Source organism: Gekko japonicus, unplaced genomic scaffold (genome assembly GCF_001447785.1).
Source record: "Gekko japonicus isolate JY-2015 unplaced genomic scaffold, Gekko_japonicus_V1.1 scaffold313, whole genome shotgun sequence".
In the NCBI taxonomy this organism is placed as follows: Eukaryota; Metazoa; Chordata; class Lepidosauria; order Squamata; family Gekkonidae; genus Gekko; species Gekko japonicus.
The window spans coordinates 577,394-595,159 of record NW_015174283.1 but is presented as its reverse complement, the minus strand read 5'-3'; the positions used below and the strand labels follow the sequence as shown (position 1 = coordinate 595,159).

The 17,766-nt window shown below is 53.2% G+C and overlaps 1 protein-coding gene across 1 annotated transcript in view; it reads right to left on the bottom strand.

Annotated features, from left to right (window-relative positions):
- Window positions 1-1,141: 1,141 nt before the first annotated feature.
- The window catches only part of PCNX3 (pecanex homolog 3 (Drosophila)), a 43,950-nt gene continuing 27,325 nt past the window's right edge, over window positions 1,142-17,766 (bottom strand). The window contains exons 23-35 of the mRNA XM_015423900.1: window positions 16,023-16,131; window positions 14,322-14,451; window positions 14,099-14,157; window positions 13,631-13,846; window positions 12,211-12,464; window positions 9,926-10,156; window positions 8,414-8,517; window positions 8,182-8,329; window positions 7,712-7,942; window positions 5,634-5,908; window positions 5,237-5,433; window positions 2,955-3,376; window positions 1,142-1,722 (exon numbers count right to left, since the gene is read on the bottom strand). Of these exons, the coding sequence (XP_015279386.1) occupies window positions 1,534-1,722; window positions 2,955-3,376; window positions 5,237-5,433; window positions 5,634-5,908; window positions 7,712-7,942; window positions 8,182-8,329; window positions 8,414-8,517; window positions 9,926-10,156; window positions 12,211-12,464; window positions 13,631-13,846; window positions 14,099-14,157; window positions 14,322-14,451; window positions 16,023-16,131 (2,565 nt within the window). The 3' untranslated portion in view covers window positions 1,142-1,533. The remainder of the gene's footprint in view (window positions 1,723-2,954; window positions 3,377-5,236; window positions 5,434-5,633; window positions 5,909-7,711; window positions 7,943-8,181; window positions 8,330-8,413; window positions 8,518-9,925; window positions 10,157-12,210; window positions 12,465-13,630; window positions 13,847-14,098; window positions 14,158-14,321; window positions 14,452-16,022; window positions 16,132-17,766) is intronic.

Here is a 17,766-nt window from a genome sequence, read left to right as displayed (position 1 = left end):
CCCGCCCCGCCCCCCGCCCCCCCCGCGTGCCCCCCCCCGGGCGGGCCCCCGCCCCCGCTCCTTACCGCCCTAGCTCCGCCTTCTCCTTCCTCTTCTCAATCGGGGGCGGAGAGACCCAGATTGAGGTGGGGGCAGGGAGCGCTCGGCGGCGTCACACGGCGGGGGAGACGGCTGGCCGCGGAGGGCGCAGGAAGGGGAGGGGGGGAACTGGGCGACAGCTGGCCCGGGGCTGAGCCGGCACCGCCCCTGGAGTAGTGTTGCACACCCGAGGCAGCAGAAACATGCGTCTCTGAACATGCACGGAGGGCTTCCAGTAATTCTACCATCCCCTTATTTCTTTTGGACAATAATTTTAGGGCACAGGAAAAGGCACCCTCAAATGTGACCACTGCACTCTTCCCTCCCCTCCCACACACAGCTGGGTCCATGGCAAACGTTTTCTGGATCCCCCAAGCACTAGGGTGCACCCCCCATCCCCAAGAGTCCTCAGCCAGCCTCCCCAGCCCAGCCAGCAAACCAAAGGTGCAAACCTTCTTTGGCATCAAGGTACCAACAAGGGGTGTGTGTGTGTGTAGGTCTTCCTCTTCCACAACAATATCAGAACCACCGGAGTCTGTAGGAGACCAGGCCTTCAGATTCTTATTCCACACCCATATGGTCCAGTTAAGGCTCTTGGCCCTGCACTATGGGCTCTGCTCTTCTGCCTTTGAGCTCAGCAAGATAGTCTCCATCCCAAATCCCGCAGGTGCAGATTACTCCATTTAGGCTGGAGTTCAGAGAACATCAAAGGGCTGCATACCAGTAATCAAAATGGTTGAACCACACTTCTGCCCTCCCAGTCTCTTCCTAAACTCTATCCAGTTAGAAGGAAAGCCAAAGCCTGGAACCCCGTCCCCTAACTTTTGAGGATTATATGGAGGTAGGAACACCATTCTGCCATAAGCATCAGCACTGGGGTTAGGGGACTTCCAAGGCTTTGTTCCTACATAAAGGGGAGAGGGAGAACCCCAGCTGTCCCCCCCCGCCCCCCCTTACAAACACACATCCATTAGTCCTCAAAACATTGTGTAAAGCTTTTTTTTTTTTCCACCCCTGTATTTTTAATTTTTATACCAACCAAAAATCCAGGGGCAGGGAGAAACAAAACAAAAAAAATATATAATAACCCCAAGGAACGACAATGAGCAGAAAAAAAAATCTTCCTTGAGTGTCACCAAGAGCAATTTGGTGTCCAAGGTGGGTCCCGTGTGGGGCAGGAAGAGGGGGCAGTGCATGGGGTTACCTCCCCTCTTCAGTGTCCCACAAGACTGAGCCCGCCCCACCTGCAGGCAAAGGGGGAGGGAGGGGGGAATGGGGGCACAGAAGGCTGCAGCGATTAAGGAGGAAGAGCCCCCACTCCCCTTATTGCTGTCCATGGTCCTGAAGGAATGAGGAAACAATGGGTTTTTGGAAAGGGGGGCAGGGGGAGTAGGAAGAAAGTCAAGACGGGACCAGCCCGTGTTTCCGTAGGACATCGAGCCCCCCCCCCACCCCTTAGTACTGATGTTCCAGAAGCGGTTGTGCAGCTGCGGGGCTATCTTCTTCTTCTCGCTGCCGCCCCCACTCTGCTATGGTAGGGGCAGACTCTGTCCGAGGACAGCTCCCGCAGGGTGTAGCCAACAGTTCCAGAGGTAATGGGGTGGAGTCGCCGCTGCCTTCTGGGATTGGTCCTGGGGTCGGGGGCTGCAGAAGATGGGGGGAGGGGGGAAGCCACCATGTTAGTCTCTCGGATTCACAGGTGAGATGTCTTTCAGATAATGGTTTCCCCCCTTTTAGACCTCTAGATAAAAATCCTTAAAGCTGGAGACAGGAATGCAGGACTTCACACTTCTGAGGTTGTTAAATTAAGCCTCTCTTTTAAAGAAACAACAAGAAGGGCTTTGTACCGTATTCCGTGTAAAAGTAGGGTAGTGTAACTCCTGTATATTCCCTCCTCCTACTCCCCAGAGATATCTTAACAGAAGAGAATCAGGATTTGACTGAGAGACTTAAAGAAGGGACGGGGAGGAAGACTGCAGGAAGGGAGAAGGAATGAAATCAAGGATGAAGTGGGAAAGGGTGGGTGGGGGGGGGGAGAAGGGTTGCCTTGCAGCAGAAGGGATTTATCCCGCTTTGCTTCCTTTTAAAGACATTAACCCACGCCAACCGGCCAATCCTGCTCCTGCCCTTCAGACACCCCCGACGGCTGTCATGGGGGAAGGAGGGAATCAACAGAATAGCTTTCCGTTACCACTAATCGGATTGTGGCGCTAAGGACATCGCCGCACTGGGTCCGGCCACCTGGCAAGGGAAGGATGTCTGAACATGCTTGCACAGAGAAGGTGAGGGGCTGTTCATGCACACACATATGTGCATCATGCAGCACTTGAAGTGTGCTAGGGCTCACCCCAATAAATAACAAAGAGGATGTCCTTGAAAACGTGCAGAGAGCCAGTGCCCAGCTCGCTCCTCCATTAGTCTGAACTACAGCTCCTTGTGTTAGAGAAACCTGGAGGAACAGGCTGGCCTACACCTGCTGTTCTTCCACCTGCACTCTTACACTGGAGTAGGAAGCCCAACGTAGGAAGGGCAGGAAATGCTGCTCTGGGTTAAGAAATCCCTGGAGATTTGGGAGCAGAGCCTGGGGAGGGGAGGGAACTTAGCAAGGTGTAACGCCACAGAGTCCACCGTAGTCCAAAGTAGCCATTTCCTCTAGGGGAACTCATCTGTGCTGTCTGGAGGTCAGTAGCAATTCTGCAGGCTGGCAAATCCAGTAAGGACTACTGAGCTAAACGCAGGCCGAGAGGTTTTTCAGGCCAGATTAACAAAGGACTGTTTAGAGTGGAAGGCAAGGAACTGTTTGGATCTGGAAGGGGAAAAAGCAAGCAAGCGAGCAAGTTATACTTGGGGGGGTGGGGAGGAAAAAGAATACACACCTGAGGTTTTGGACTGCTGCCGGCACCCGCTGTCCCCGCTGCAGCAACAGCAGAAGAAGAGAAGGAACAACTCTCCTTAGCGCACGCTGGGGGTGTTCCGGGTGGTACGTCAACCTCACCCCCCGCCAGCCCGTTCAGTCCCTTGCGGCTGGGCAGGCTCCATTTGCCACAGAGGCCCTCGTAGGCGAAGGCAGAGGGGGCTCCGAGTCCCGGGCGGAGAGGCAGAGGGGCACGTCCAGTCCCCTCGGCCACAGAAGCCAAGGAGCCGGCGCAAGAAAGCTGACTTCCCAAGAAGTGCGGGCCGGGGGGCCAAGACGCGGCTGGGGTAGGCAGGGGCCGTCCTTCGCCCTGGCTCAACAAGGGGGCTGGCTGGGGCTGGACCAGCCAGCTTTGGCTCTGAGGAGGGAGGCTGGACTCAAGTCCTAAGGCAGGGAGGGGGAGAGGAGAGAGGAAAAACACACACAGGTGTCAGACTGTCCGAAATCACAAGCCCCCAATGTGCTTCAGCACACCCAGAGTAACTTCCCCTCAGAGATGCAGCCAGTAAATAATAATTAATAATAATCATCATATGGCAGCATGCATAGTATAGCAAGGAGATCCTGAGATTGTCTGGCAGCCAGTCTTTCAGCATTATGCACTACTAGCTAACTTGTTTTTTAGGCAAGAGACATTTCAGAGGCGGTTTGCCACTGTCTGCCTCTGCGTCCCGGTCCTGGTATTTCTTGAAGGCCTCTCATCTAAATATTAGCCAGGCTGACCCTGCTTAGCTTTCGAGATCTGACGAGATCAGGCTAGCCTGGGCTATCCAGGTCAGGGCAGCTAGGAGATTCCCCAAAAGGCTACAGCCCTGGTGTGTTTTAGTTTAGTATGAGCATGAGAAAGACACCTGCTTTCCAATATTTTTCCATGCCAATCCTACTGAAACCTCCATAAACCAAGGACAACCAGACGACAAACTGGCATACAGCACCCGCTCGACCTGCCCCTTGCTGGTAGTCTGGGAAAGGACGCTGACTAGCCTATCAGCATCTAAGGTGGTAACAGGCTTCACAATATGGAGTGTCTGCACGTCAGAGATGTAAGTAAGTGGTAAAAATCGAGCCATCCCTCCATGCAAGGGCCCAAGGTGGAGCAGCGTTGAGGTCACTGTTGCAGAATTTGGGGTTACACAAGCTTGGGCCTTTCTGTTCCTCTATGCTATGTAGGTTTTGCTATAACTGACTTTTGGTTTCTTGGTTCTGAGGTCCCATAAGCCTTTCCTCTTTTGTGGGCAGACTAGGCAAAAAAAATAAAAGCCTCGTCCTGTAGATGTACCTTTGCCTGAATTCACACTTCATGGCCTTCAAAGCCTAAGCATATCTGTCTAGGTCTTTTTGACATTGCAGTTGATAAAATATATCTAGATGAAAGTTCATCTTGTCAGCTTAAGACAGGCTGGTATTTGGCAAGTTTGGTACATTTTAACGAGCTCCTCCCTTGATTCCTATTGGCTGAAATGAGTTTAAAAAGGATGCTTTGGGCTTTTGTTCAGGGCTGTTTGGCCAACACCCCACCTAGGCTTGAGTGACGTCTTGGTCCACAGTCCAGGAACTCCTTGTTCTTTCTGAAGTGCACACTATATCAGGTATTGGGATTTTTCTATACGCTACTGGGTATTGATATTGAATATATGCTGTTGTTTTACTTGTGGTGTGGTTTTCGAGTTAATAAATACTTTCAGTTTAAGGCAACTGTTCTCTCTGTGTTTCTCTCCCTCTGGAGGCCTGAGTTCCCTAGCCAGACTTCCACCCACCCACAGAAAAGAACCCTAATGGGGTTGGGGATCCCTGGAAGAGACCTGGACCCCTGAAATTCTCCTACAGTCACAACCATTTCAACTGTGGGACAGCAACAGAACGTGCAGATGTGTTGTGCCATCTGTGAGAGCCGTGATAGACAGCAGGCTGGCTGGAGGAGAGCAAGCAAACACTAGGCGTGGGGGGGGGGGGCGAGGGAGAGGACCAGTAAGGGAGCCAGGGAGGCTGAAAGGGCAAAAAACGTCTGAGCTCACCTATCAGTCACTGAAATATTCCATGACTTTGAAAAAAGTCAGGCTTTCTTTCCTCCAGAAAGTTTCTTTTGAAAGCTGATCAGAAGGTGATTCTAATGAACTTCCATCCCACTCCCCCAGTCCCCCAAACACTCTTCACTGAACCCTTCCAATCGGACCCGGTGTGTGGGGGGGTTGATCTCCCCTCCCTCCAAGTCGCACGGTATCACACTGCAGGTGACCTCCGTACCTGCCTGAGGCTGGGCGGTGGTGACAGCCGGTTCAGCGGTGTGCGCAGCCATCGGTCCGGCACTGTGGGCAGTGCTCCCGTGGACCTGAGACCCGTGGATTGTGGGGTTATTGCTGAGTGAGGAAGAGCCGCCGCCGCAATCTGAATCCTCAATGTTCCCTCCGCTGTTGCAGCCGGCCCCGCAGCCCTTCTGCAACCTACACGGCAGAGGGGGAAATCGGGGGAGAGGCGTAAAAAAAGAACCTCACCAGCTATGCCCTTCCCCCCCCCCGCTCCTCCTGCTGGGTGTCAGAAGCCCCTCCCCTAACCTCCACACCCAGCATTCCCAAGGACACAGGGAGAGGGGAACAATCCTCCCCTTCCGTCCCCGTCCCCCCACGATCCGAGGGATCCTCACCTCTCCCAGCTCCGTATGAACCAAGCAGAGATGTTGTGCAAGCTGATGGGGCCCCCCCACAGAGAGCGCAGCTGCGGGTGGCTGCCGGCGTAGGAAGTGGTGAGGGGCGAGACGTAGATGGGGTAGCCGATGGGCTGGTCGCAGGAGGAGTTGATCATGTTGCGCAGGGCCTGCTTGGCGTTCTGGATGCTGCCGCGCTCCGGGTTCCGGTTCCGGAGGAAGACGAGCTCCTGCTGCTGTCCGGCCCACAGGCCCCGCACGCACTCCCGGTTCACCTGCGGCAGACGGGAGGAGCAGCGTCACGGCGCAAGGCCCGGATTCAAAGGAGGGCCGATGGCATTTTACCTCCCGGGTTTCTGCCGTCACAGGACCTATGATGATGTGCTGCCCAGATTTCCCAGGTCTCCTTCCCAGATGCATACGTGCTTAAGTTTCAGAAAAGGGTGCAGCGTCATGTGCTTCCCAAATGTACTCTGCTCATTTTGCTCTTCTCTCAATGCAACTTAAATTGAACCTGAAACTGGGAAGCCCCAGGAGAACATGCTGGTCACAGAGGACAAGCACCACAGACAGGTGCTGGGTACTGCCCCAAAGCACTGGAAATGGATGCTGTAGGGACTTGCCTGGCCCTGTTGGCTTTGCTGGAGTGGAGAGGGCCTGACCCAAACTGCTGTGCATGCTGGGCCCAGGCAGACCTGTGTCCTCCTCGACACAACTCCCCTGCACCATCATCCAAAGTCCTCTCCAGGCATACTGGGTGCGAAAGCGGAAGCTTATGCCTACAGAATCTTACCAAATCCCAATGGCTGGAGTGGGGTGTGCGTGTGTGCCAGGACTCTGTGGAGAAACCACTTCCAATGCAATCAAATTAAAAGACACACACTAGTGTGATAGCAAATCACTGTCTTGCACGGTTGAAGCGGCTTGTCAAAAGCAATGCTGGAGGAGAAGGGGCTTGGTCAGCCACACTTGCATCCTCCCATCACTTGGACCACTCGGCTCTGAGCACTAGAGGCTATTTTCCCCCAAGGCAAGACACCAGCTTGCATTCCGCCAGGTAACAGGCAGGGAAAGAGCTTTATGGCTGCCCTCTGTTGTCATTCTGCCATGGTCCCAGGGCAGGGCATCTGGAGGCAGAACACATGCTGTGTCCTCCGTTTCTCTTGCAGTGTTGGAGGGTGCTCCCTCACACACTGTTCTGGTGAAGTGGGAAAATCATCTCTGTAACTACACATGGCTCATTCCTTCCCTGTCTTCTCCAGGAATGCAGAAACATCCCTCTCCTTGACCAGCGGCCCCATTCCATGGCCTTAATGGTTTGGCACAAGCCGCCACAACTTTAGTGGTGGAGGAAACACAATGTGGGAAGGGTTTGCGGGGGAAAGTGGACAATTAATTACCAACCAAATAGTGCAAAACTGTTGTACTCCAGGGACAGGCGAGGAACTTCCTGTCTGCTTATCCTTGACTGTTAAGAGCTACAGCACTAGGACCACCCTGCAACTTGGACTGCTGAGGCTCAGGGGAAGGGCAGCAGGAAGTCACTACAAGCCTGAACGGTACAGTCCAGAAGGGCGGCTAGCTTTAACTCTCCCCTGCTCTCTCTGCTCTGTGGGGGAAACACAGGCCCTCCCATTGCCTAGGAAACTGTAACCTCTGAAGGACTTGGGCCAGGCTACATTCCTCATTCCCTTCTGCCCCAACCCTTTCCCCCCTTGCTCTTAACATGCCATGCCACTCTCAGTGGAACTTTGCCACCAGTTACTACCTGATCTGTTTAACTAGAGATGTCGGGGTTTGAACCTGGGACTTCCTCCATGCAACACAGGTGTTCTGCCCCTGAGCCACTCTGCCCTTCCCCTTCAACAACCGTTCCAAAATGTGCTGTCAACTCTCTTCTTATACCCTCAGACAAACCGGGATCCCCTCAGGGCTGCCAGAGTTGGACTTCCTGCATACTCCTCCTATCCCTTCCAGCAAAGCTAGTTTTTTTTCCACCCAGTTCATAACTGCGGCTAACCCAACCTGTGCAAAAGTGATGTTTCAGCATCTTTTGTGACCTGGGGATTTTGGCCCACCTTGATGACCCGAAATCCGAGGTAGCGCTTGTTGAGCATGATAATCTTGTACTCGTCGCTGGCGTCATCCATCACGTGACGCAGGGCCAGCAGAGCGGGCGTGTTGGTGAGGATGGCGCTGCGCCACGCTGGGTCCCCCTCATGCGAGATCACCATCTTCTCCTCGTTGGACATTATGGCATCGTACAGCACAGCTGGGTCATCATATTCATCCGGGGAGGTAAAATGATCCTTGAAAGGGAAGGGGGAGGCATCGTGTTGGGTGTGTGGGGTGTGTGGGGAGAACCACCTGTCACCAGACAGCAGCCCCTTTTTCTTGGTCCTGTGTTGCCTAAACATTTCCATTCCAGGACAGCAGGGGAGAATTTCTACCTTTTCAAACAAGTGCCTAGAGACCCTCCCCCCCTCCCCTTTCAACTCTCCAAGCCTTACCTAAACCAGGGAGGAGGGGAAGGAAGGGCAGAGCACACCTGGTGTAGTTTGAGGGACATGCGCACCCCGGGCGCCACCACATGATGCAGCAGATCCATGTCGGCAAAGACCCACTCATCGCGGGGTGACGTGATTCGGAAATCTCCCTTGAAGAGCGCGTGCAAGCCATACAGGAAGGGCTCCAGGCTGTGGAGAGGGGGAGGATGCACATGAGCAGGTGTCGGGAGGACGGAGCGGAGTAGCTGAAGGAGGGGGTGGGGCAGATCTCACCTGGCTGACATGCTGTGGGAGGCGGTGCCCAGGGCCCGGCGACCCAGGATGCAAAGCCCAAAACACAGGGTCACCAGAGGTGAGTTCCAATCCCGCTCCACTGCCTGCAGAGAGCAAAAAAAAGCCAGACAAGTAACAGAAGTATGAAAAGAAGTATATGAAAGAAAACAGAACCAGGGCTTGAGGCATCATCTAAACCTGCCCCTCTGTCCTGCGACAGGAGAGGGAAGTTTCAAGTCTAGGGCAGCTAAATTTGCATCCCGTAGCACCTAAGAGATCAACAAGATTTTCAGGGTGTGACGAAATGCATTTTTTTCCTAGGAGGTTTGAGCTCCCCATGCATTTTAAAAGCCCCCCCCCTTTTCTGGGCAGAGAACAGCTGGGGGGTGGAGTCAGTGCAATTGCTTCCAGCTTACCCTCGTACAAATGTAAATAAATCCAGAAGGAGGGAAAATGGGTGAGTCAAGCTCTTCCCCTTCAAGCAGGGAACAGAGACTTTGGGAGGAATAAAATGCTAGAGGGACACCAGGAAGGAAATGTGTAGAATTCTCAGGAAATGCTTTCTTGACTTGGCAGGATCTGGTCAGCAGGTGGAGAAACAGATATGATAAAAACTCATTGCAACAGGAAGGAGCTCTTTTTTCCTTGGGTGCTGCATCAATGAGCGCACAAAGACTTCTCTGCTGGGAAGGCAGCCACTGACCATGTGGTTGGCCTGGACATTTGAAGGGAGATTCAAGGTAAGGGTACCTCTATAGGGATCTGTAACATCCTAAGCAAAAGGAGCCTGTCCTATATTTTAACATCTGAAAGGGCATGTAAAGAGGGACAGAGGATTTGTGTTTTTGGACCATTTCTTTTGTAACCCTTGCTCAAATCTGGTGCTGTGCTAAAAGTATGCTTATGAACACTTTCTTTTTAATAAACACTTCATAACTTTAATGCTGGAAGCAGTTCTCTGTACCACATAGACCTCCAGTCTTGGACACGCTATTTTAAAAGGAGTGCCAGAGGGAAGGCAGGCAGTTAGTAAGTGGTTATTTCTCCAAGGGTGCAAAAGGCTGTAAACTATCCCTGTGGTGACCAGGTGCTGGGTAGCGGGAGACATAGAGGTAATGCCTCAGAACTTGAAAAGGATGCTGGGAGCTCTGACCCTTCCAGTAGGTAATTCTTTACAAAGGTCAGGTGGTGGCAGCAGCGGGCCCCTTCAGGTGTTGAGAAAGCCCTAGGAGGGCAGGGCAGAATAGGGCCTGCAGACCACAGCACGTGGGGTATAAGGTTTTGAGAGTTAATACTCCCTTTGTCACAGAGCATTGACTCCCAAAAGCTTTTATTTCAAGTCTACACTAAGTGATGAATGGCGATCTCCCAGGGAGGAGGAAGAGAGACCAGGAGCTGCCCCCCCCCATGTTTGGAATTAAGAAGGACTTTCATCAGTGTAGCCAGGTTGAGCCCCAACACCTCTCGTTTCATGAGACCGGACCCTCTCGCCACCCTGCCGCAATGGCTCACCTTCTCCCTGCGGCCAGCACAGTACTGGATCCAGTCGAGGTAGATGTTGCAAAAGGAAGCCAGGGTGATCCCTGCCATGCGGTGGTCGTAGTCCTCATCTATGTTGAGGTTGAACGTGGGGTCGCTGTCCACATAGTTGAGGGAGGTGCAGGGCCGCAGGGCTTCCTGGATCCCCTCGTTGGCCAACCAGTCCTCCAGCTTTGAAGAACAAGTCACGTAATAGATGATGCTCTGCCAAGGAGGAAGTGGTTGATGGGCAAGAGAGAGAGAGAGAACAGGATGTTAGCCCTGTGTGTGCCCTTACCATGTCTGTTTTACAGGCAAGCCTCTACTCAGCTCCTGTGAAGAGTTCCCCAGAACATCTCTACTTTTCAAGAAGAGACACTCAGCAATAGAACACTGACCAACGGTCCGGCTTCTGTAAGGAAGGGGGAAGTCAGCTTTTTTGCTCTGATGGCTGGGGAGGAGTCACGGCTCAATGGAAGAGCAGCCGCTTTGCGTGCAGAAGGAGTCAGGTCTAATCCCTAGAAATCTTTCCCAAAAAGGGTTCAAGGGATGAGGTGATGGGAACAGACCTCTGCCTGAGACCCCGGAAAGTTGCAACCAATCAGAGCAGACAGTACTGGCCTTGATCGACCAGAAGGCTGACTCAGAATCAGGGAGTTCCATGTGCCTGTGCCTGACTTTGCAAGAGGGACAGAAGGGTCTGGGCGGGCCAGTTTGCAGGGAATTCATTCAGTGGTGCAGAGGACGTGAAAAGTGAAGCGGAAAGTGGGCCTAAGCTGTGTGTGCACAGAGCCCACACAAAGTGGCTGAAGAGAGTGAGATGGAGGGGAGGGGCTGAGAAAGGGGACCCTGGGGGAGGACCAGACACATGACTTGAGAGGCCTGAAGCTCAGAAGGGCAGAGGGGGAGGGAACAAAAGGCAACTATACCCTCCCCCATTTCTTCCACCAAGGCAGTGAAAATGGGAGCTTCTAGTTCCTAGGGCAGGCCCCAGATAACCAAGTTAAATGTGATCCACAAGCCCCTGTATTCCTGGCAACCCTCACCCCCATTTCTGCAGTCCCAGTTAGGCAACCAAAAGAGGGTTTTTACAGATCCCTGATAGGACACTGATGGTAGGACCATGAGTGGAGTAGGCAGCATGGCCTGCACACACGGCATGCCCAAAGGCCCAGGTTCAATTCTGGCCACCTCCAGTTTAAAAGATCTCATGCAGAAGGTGTTGGGAAAGAACCTGCTCTGCCTGAGACCTTGGAGAGATGGGCCAAGTCAGGAAGACGCTACAGAGCAGCCCGGACCAATGCAGAAGGCGCCTTCCCATGAAGCCCCCTAGGAGGCGGCTGCGGCCGAGTGGGAGAGCAGCTGCTTGGCAAGAAGGTCCCAGGTTCGGTCCCCAGAGGAGGAGCAGGTAGTAGGCGATGCGAAGGATCTGTACCTGAGAGCTGCTGCCAGTCTGGGTGTGATGGACTGATGGTCCGTGTGGCAGCCTCAAATGTTCATATATGTCCAATTCAGCTTCAAAGAGATCAAGCCCAAGGGACACCAGAGAATGTCAACACTGCTGCTCGGGAAGCCTCTGCTGCTGATGGGCAGCCTGGGTCTCCGGCTCCCCAAGTGGCAAAGGACGGAGTTGGTTATGGCCTGCCTGGGAAGCAGGACGGACTGTGTGGGGGGGTGGGTGGGTGGCTAAGACAGGAGATAACCCTCTGCCTTCCCTTTCTTTCTTTCTTTTTTAGGGTCTGGTTTCAGTATCAGGGAGCTTCACATATGTCCAAATGGGTGGACAGTCCAGCAAGCTCTGGAGAAAGCCAGGCAGGGAGAAAAGAGGCGGAGAGTACCAGAGGGTGTGGGGTGCATGTGGGAGGGAGGGGGGATTTTCATGTCTTGATCTGAACTAAGTAGCCCAGCTGCTGACTGCAGATCTCCTGCAACACACACATGTGAGAAAGAGGCTCCAAAATGGATTCTCGCCTTTGGTCACCAAAACACCGCAAAGCCTGAAAGCGCACGCATTCTGCCAGCAGCTTCTTCAGCTCGGTCAACAAAATATCATTCCACTGCCTCGGTCACCTCTTGCAGCAGGCAGCGGGTACATCTGACAAGCGCTCCAGACTGGGGTCGGGGAGCACGGGCTCAAATCCGTGCTTGCTCTGGCCTGGTTGTTCTCACCCTGGCCCACCTCACAGAATTGTGGTGGGGACAACAGCAGAACACACAGGACCCTTGGAGGAAAAGGGGGACTGAAAATAAACAAACCACACTCCCCCACCCCTCCTCACCTTGACGTAGTAGGTGATGAGGATCTTCCGCAGATCGAAGACCTGGAGCATTGAGGCGGCGTTATTGTCGCTGATGCTGTAGCCCTCCAGAACGTACTTGGTGGCCGCCACTTCCCAGGCCAGCCAGCGCTGCCCAAAGGCCGCGTTGAAGCTCAGCATGCGGGGCAGGTGGCCCGGCTCGCAGCAGCAGCAGCCCTCGTCCTCTTCCACGCCCTCCGTGATGGCCTCCACCTCTCGCTGCTGGCAGTAGGTCCCTGGACAAGGGCAACAACCCCACAGGTTTGCTACAGGGTAGATTTCAGGCACACACATACCCCTCCCTGCCAGGCAACTGGCACTGCAAAATGCACATCGTACAACTGCTAAATCGGCCTTTTATCATCTTCGGCTGTTTCGGCAGTTGGTCCCCTTCCTTGACCGCCGCGACCTGGCGACGGTGATCCATGCGACGGTCACCTCGAGACTTGACTACTGTAATGCTCTCTACATGGGGCTGCCCTTGTCTCAAATCCGGAAGCTGCAGCTAGTGCAGAACGGTTGCTGACGGGCTCCCCACGGTGGGAGCACATCCAGCCAGTGCTTAGGTCACTGCACTGGCTGCCTATAGCATACCGGATCCGCTTCAAGGTGCTGGTGCTTACCTTTAAAGCCCTATATGGCCAGGGACCGACCTACCCGAGGGACCGCCTTTCCCCATATATACACCAGAGAGCACTACGGTCTGGGGCCCAACACCGGCTGACTATTCGGGCCCCAAGGATGCAAGGCTCACCAGTACCAGGACCAGAGCCTTTTCTGTGGTGGCTCCTTACTGGTGGAACAAGCTCCCGGAGATCAGGGCCCTGCGGGACTTTTTACAGTTCCGCAGGGCCTGCAAGACGGAGCTCTTTCACCAGGCCTTTCAATAGGAGCCGCCACCACTGTTACCACCAATGATCCTAGTGAATGCTTGGATCCTAGGTCTGGCCCAGACATATCGCTAGGCCTTCCGGCGCGAGGGATGATGATCGGTGGAATAACACAGAATGAGATCTGGAAGCACGCCATCTAATTTGTAGTACTGTATGCACTTTATTGTTCATTGCTAACTTATGTCTTAAATTATTTGCCTATGAGATTTTATAGAGTTTTAAAGTTTTATGTATGCCAATTAGGTACATTGTACCGTTTTGTTAGCCGCCCTGAGCCTGCTTGCGGGATGGGCGGGGTATAAATATAATAAATAAATCAATAAATAAATAAACTGGAGAGATTCAGAGGTCACCGTGAATCCGAAGCAAGCGCCCCCAGGTAACAACCAACCAGAAAACGCAAGGGGGGTAAACAGCCACACAGGCCCCCCCCCCGGGTATCTTGGGTTTCCCTCCCCCATGCCCTTGACTTCCCTCTCACCCTAGCCACGCTACCCCTCTGCCCTCACCGCGGAATTCAAGGCCTCGCAGCTGGAAGGTGACCAGGCCGTTGCCGATCTCAATGAGGTGGACCAGGGCATTCAGGTAGTCCGAGGCCAGGATGAAACAGTCCCCCGTGGCGTAGTTGCCCCACCGCCCGAGCAGAAGGTCCCCACAGAGCGCGTGCTGCAGCGAGCGGGTCAGGTGCTCGTAGAAAATGGAATTCAGGTTGTTGTCATCAGCACCTGCAAAAGAGGCACACATACGCACGCCTGCACCCCATTTTTAAAAGCACTGGCAGCTGGGCTTGCTTCTAACTACCAACTATATGTTCTCAGAGGCTGTGCAATGCAGTGCACCGGCTAATTGTCTGCGGCACACTTCACACAGAGAGGGAGAGGTGTGGAGGATGCTGCCTTCCCAGCGGGAGCTGGACTATGGGGCTTGTCGTCTTCCCCTCCCAACTGTGGGCACCCATAGTATCACCTGAAACACACCTGGGTTACGGTCAAGCTGTGTGGCCAGTCTGGTGTTGGAATGGTCGACTCTCTTGGTGCTGAGAAGCAGGAAAGAGGGACAAGGCTGAAGGCCCTATTGCAAGTTCAAGCACGGAGAGCCCACCCCAGGGCACAGGAGGCCCGGGCGCTTGGGTGAGGGACGCCGGCACAGAGTCCCCCACTCCATCCCGAGAGGAAGCCACAGGCTTGCTGTCTTACTCACTTGTAGTCACGCTCCCAAAACTTGACTGGGCGGGCGTAGGACATGATGAAGACCGCACTGCCCAGCAGTGGGTTGAGGGGAGTGGAGAAGAGGGCGGAAAGGACAGCCTGGACAAACAGCATGGCCGAGTCTGGGCAGATGCCAGTCAAGGAAACACCAGGGTGGAGAGAGCAGGAGAGCCCCAAGAACTCAAATCCTGCACAGAACAATCACCACCTGGGCAGCTCCTGGCAGGGGCTGAAGCCCGGCTCTCCCCGGGCATCCTCTTCCCTCTCTGCCACGTGACGACTGAACCAGGGAGGCTCTCGAGCACAGCAAACACACCGCGTGACAAGACCTGGACTATTCCATGCTGGAAATATAACATTTTACTGAACTCCGCTATCTAAGAAAAGCTGAATTCTACCACCTGTGTAGCATTTCACAAATGGAGGGAGTAGGCATGCAGCTGTGCCTGTTAGGCAGAACGGGCTCTGCGCCAGCTAGTCTGTGGGAGGGGCCCTGCCATGAGCAGCCCTCCCCAGACTTATTCATTTTGTTTATTTAACGCATTTGTACTTCACCTCTCTCTCCCCACTGGGGATCCAATGTGGCTTATATTGTTCTCTCCTCCACTGTGTCCTCAGAACTACCCTGTGAGGTAGGTCAGACTGAGAATATGACTGGCCCAAGGTCACCCAATGAGCTTCCATGGCACAAGTGAAGATTCGAACCTGGGCCTCCCAGATAATCGTCTGACATGCTTAGCTGCTACACCATGCTGGCTCTCCACTCTAAGTCTTACCAGAAAGGTGCTGTAAGACTTCACAAGGCATTGATCGCACATGGCCAAGACCCTCTTTTGTGGCCACCGGGCCTAGAAACTTGCTTCTTTTAAATGGAACTTGAAACACAAGGGAAGAGAAGACTACATTCCACCATCTTTTTAAAGCTTGAACAGAAAAGCTAAAGAACACGGCCAATCCCACAGCTTGCCCCGGAGGCATCTTGGGGCTGAATAGAGGTGGACAGTGTCATCCAGTCGCAGCCAACTTATAGGAACCTTGTCGGGTTTCCAAAAGGCAAGGGACAAACAGAGGTGGTTTGGCCATTGCCTGCCTCTGCAAAGCGATCATGGATTCCCTTGGTGGTCTCCCATCCAAGAACTAACCAGGGCTGACTACGCTTAGCTTTCGAGATCTGAAGAGACTGGGCTAGCTGCTGCTGAACATTTTCATTACTCTGGCCAACAGCCACCGAGAGACGAGTCCTTCACAAACCTAATGAGGAATGGGTCTATCAGAGCTACCAGGCATGGTGACTAAATGGAACCTCCACATTCAGAGGCAGTCAACCTCTGAATCCCAGCACCCAGAGGAAACATCACGGGAAGGTCTTGGCCTCTGTGCCCTGTCATCGGCCCTCCAGAGGAACTGGCTGGCCACTGTGTGATGCAGGACTAGATAGACCACTGGTTTGATCCAGCAGAGCTCTTCTTATATTCTAATCCTCCTTAAAACCACTTATGTTGTCACTGCAACTTCCTGTGGCAATACATTCCATAGATTAGTTGGAAATCCACCCAAAGCCCCCTTCCAGCTTCCCTAAGGGTCCTGCATTAAGAGATTCCCCTCTGTCTATTCGTTCACTACATACCGTTCACCATCCTGGAAGCATTCACCCCCACCCATTCCCTTCATCATTGTGACAACAAAAGGATACGAGGCACCGCAAAAGGCTGGGCAAAGGCATGGAAAGCCGAGCCCCACGTGATCTGCCAGGGGGCGATGTAGGTGAGCACGAACCGGAGCTTGTACAAGAGATCCCACAGCTAGAAGGGGGGGGGGGGAATAGGATACAAGAGGGAGAGAGATTTACACAGGAATTTGGCAGGGACTAAAGCAAAGTGACAGGAAGTAGGAGTAAAGAGGGGTTCTGTCCAGAGGCACTGGAATCACCTGTATGTGGAATCACCTGTGTGTCCCCACTGATGGACCTCCTGATGGCACTGGCCACTGTGTGACACAGAGTGTTGGACTGGATGGGCCTTTGGCCTGATCCAACATTGGCGTCTCTTATGTTCTTAAGGAATGCTGCCAGACAGACGTCCACGGTTACCTTTCCAGCTCTGAAGGGAATTGGGGAAACTAGGCATTGGGACTTTAGAGACTGCTTCCAGTAGCACAGGCAAAAAGTGTCTAGTGTTCAAAACTCATTCTTGGGAACTCCTTTGTTGCATGCCTCGATGGCCTTTGAGTGTCCTGCAGGGGCTTCTACACCTTTTTTCTCTCTTGAGGAGCAACATGCACACACCCCATCCCAAATGGTGCACTGCGGGCCACTTTGAAGCTCTGCTGTTCCAGAGTGGCTCCGCATGCAGCTCAGGAACTCCGCTTCTGATAAGGAAAGTCAGAAGCCCTTCTAGACAGAGGGTGCTTCTTTGGCAGTCCTCAGGCCTGTACGTGTTCTGGGTCCCCTACTTCCTCCTTGGCAAAGGTAAGGCTTAAGTGGGTTAAAGGGGGCAGACAACAGAGGCAGCCACACAGCCACGCTTGGAGGGAGCACAAAGACCACCCTTTGCCTGGCTTCTATTTCTATCCTTTTCCCTACCATTTCTTCCTGCTGCATTTCCTCTCTCCACTCCTCATTTATCAGCCAGGCCCACCTTTGATCAACAGGGATCCACACCACCCAGTAAAACAACATTATCCTAGGCCTGTCTGAAAGGTACCTGGCTGCAGAAATCTAGATGAACCTAAGCAGGTTGGTCAGTGTGTGACTGGGAGCTTTTGCCGGGGAACCCAGCACGTACACTGCCTTGAGCTCCCTTGGAAAGCCAGGATTAGAAAGGGACAAGAAATAGAAAATATTGATTCATGATGCATCATGAGCCAGGAGAAACTACACCTAGGGGCTGAAATACAGCAAAATCGATGATGGCCAAAAGAGAACACATTCTGTACGGTATCACCTTTGAAGAATTTTGGGGGATTGCCGTTCACGCGGGATGCAGCAGCCAGCCTGTTTTGCAGTGCAGAGAACACTCTGCAGCACTCTGAAAAGACCTTTGCTCATTCTGTTAGCTTCTGGTTACTGCCTTTAACGCCTAAATGGCTTGGGACCGGCGCCGGTATTTAAAGTGCTGCCTGCTCCCGTATAATGCCACTTGTCAGAAAAATAAGCATCACGGACCTTTCCTAACCCTCCCTGAAATAAGCTTTGGTGAGGGGGAGAGAGAACCAGAAATAGGCACTAGTCTGTGATAACGCCATAGTTTCCCACAAGCATTTGCTTGCCATCCCAACCAGTTACATTTTTAAGATGCCAGCTGAAAAAGCTCCATAGTTTGACCTGGCTTTTGGCTGATTCCCCCCCCCCCTTTACATCTACTGCCAAATTGTTTCGCGTGTTGCTTTAACTGATTTTACTTACCCTTTTATATAGCCTTACATTATCACTGGCATGG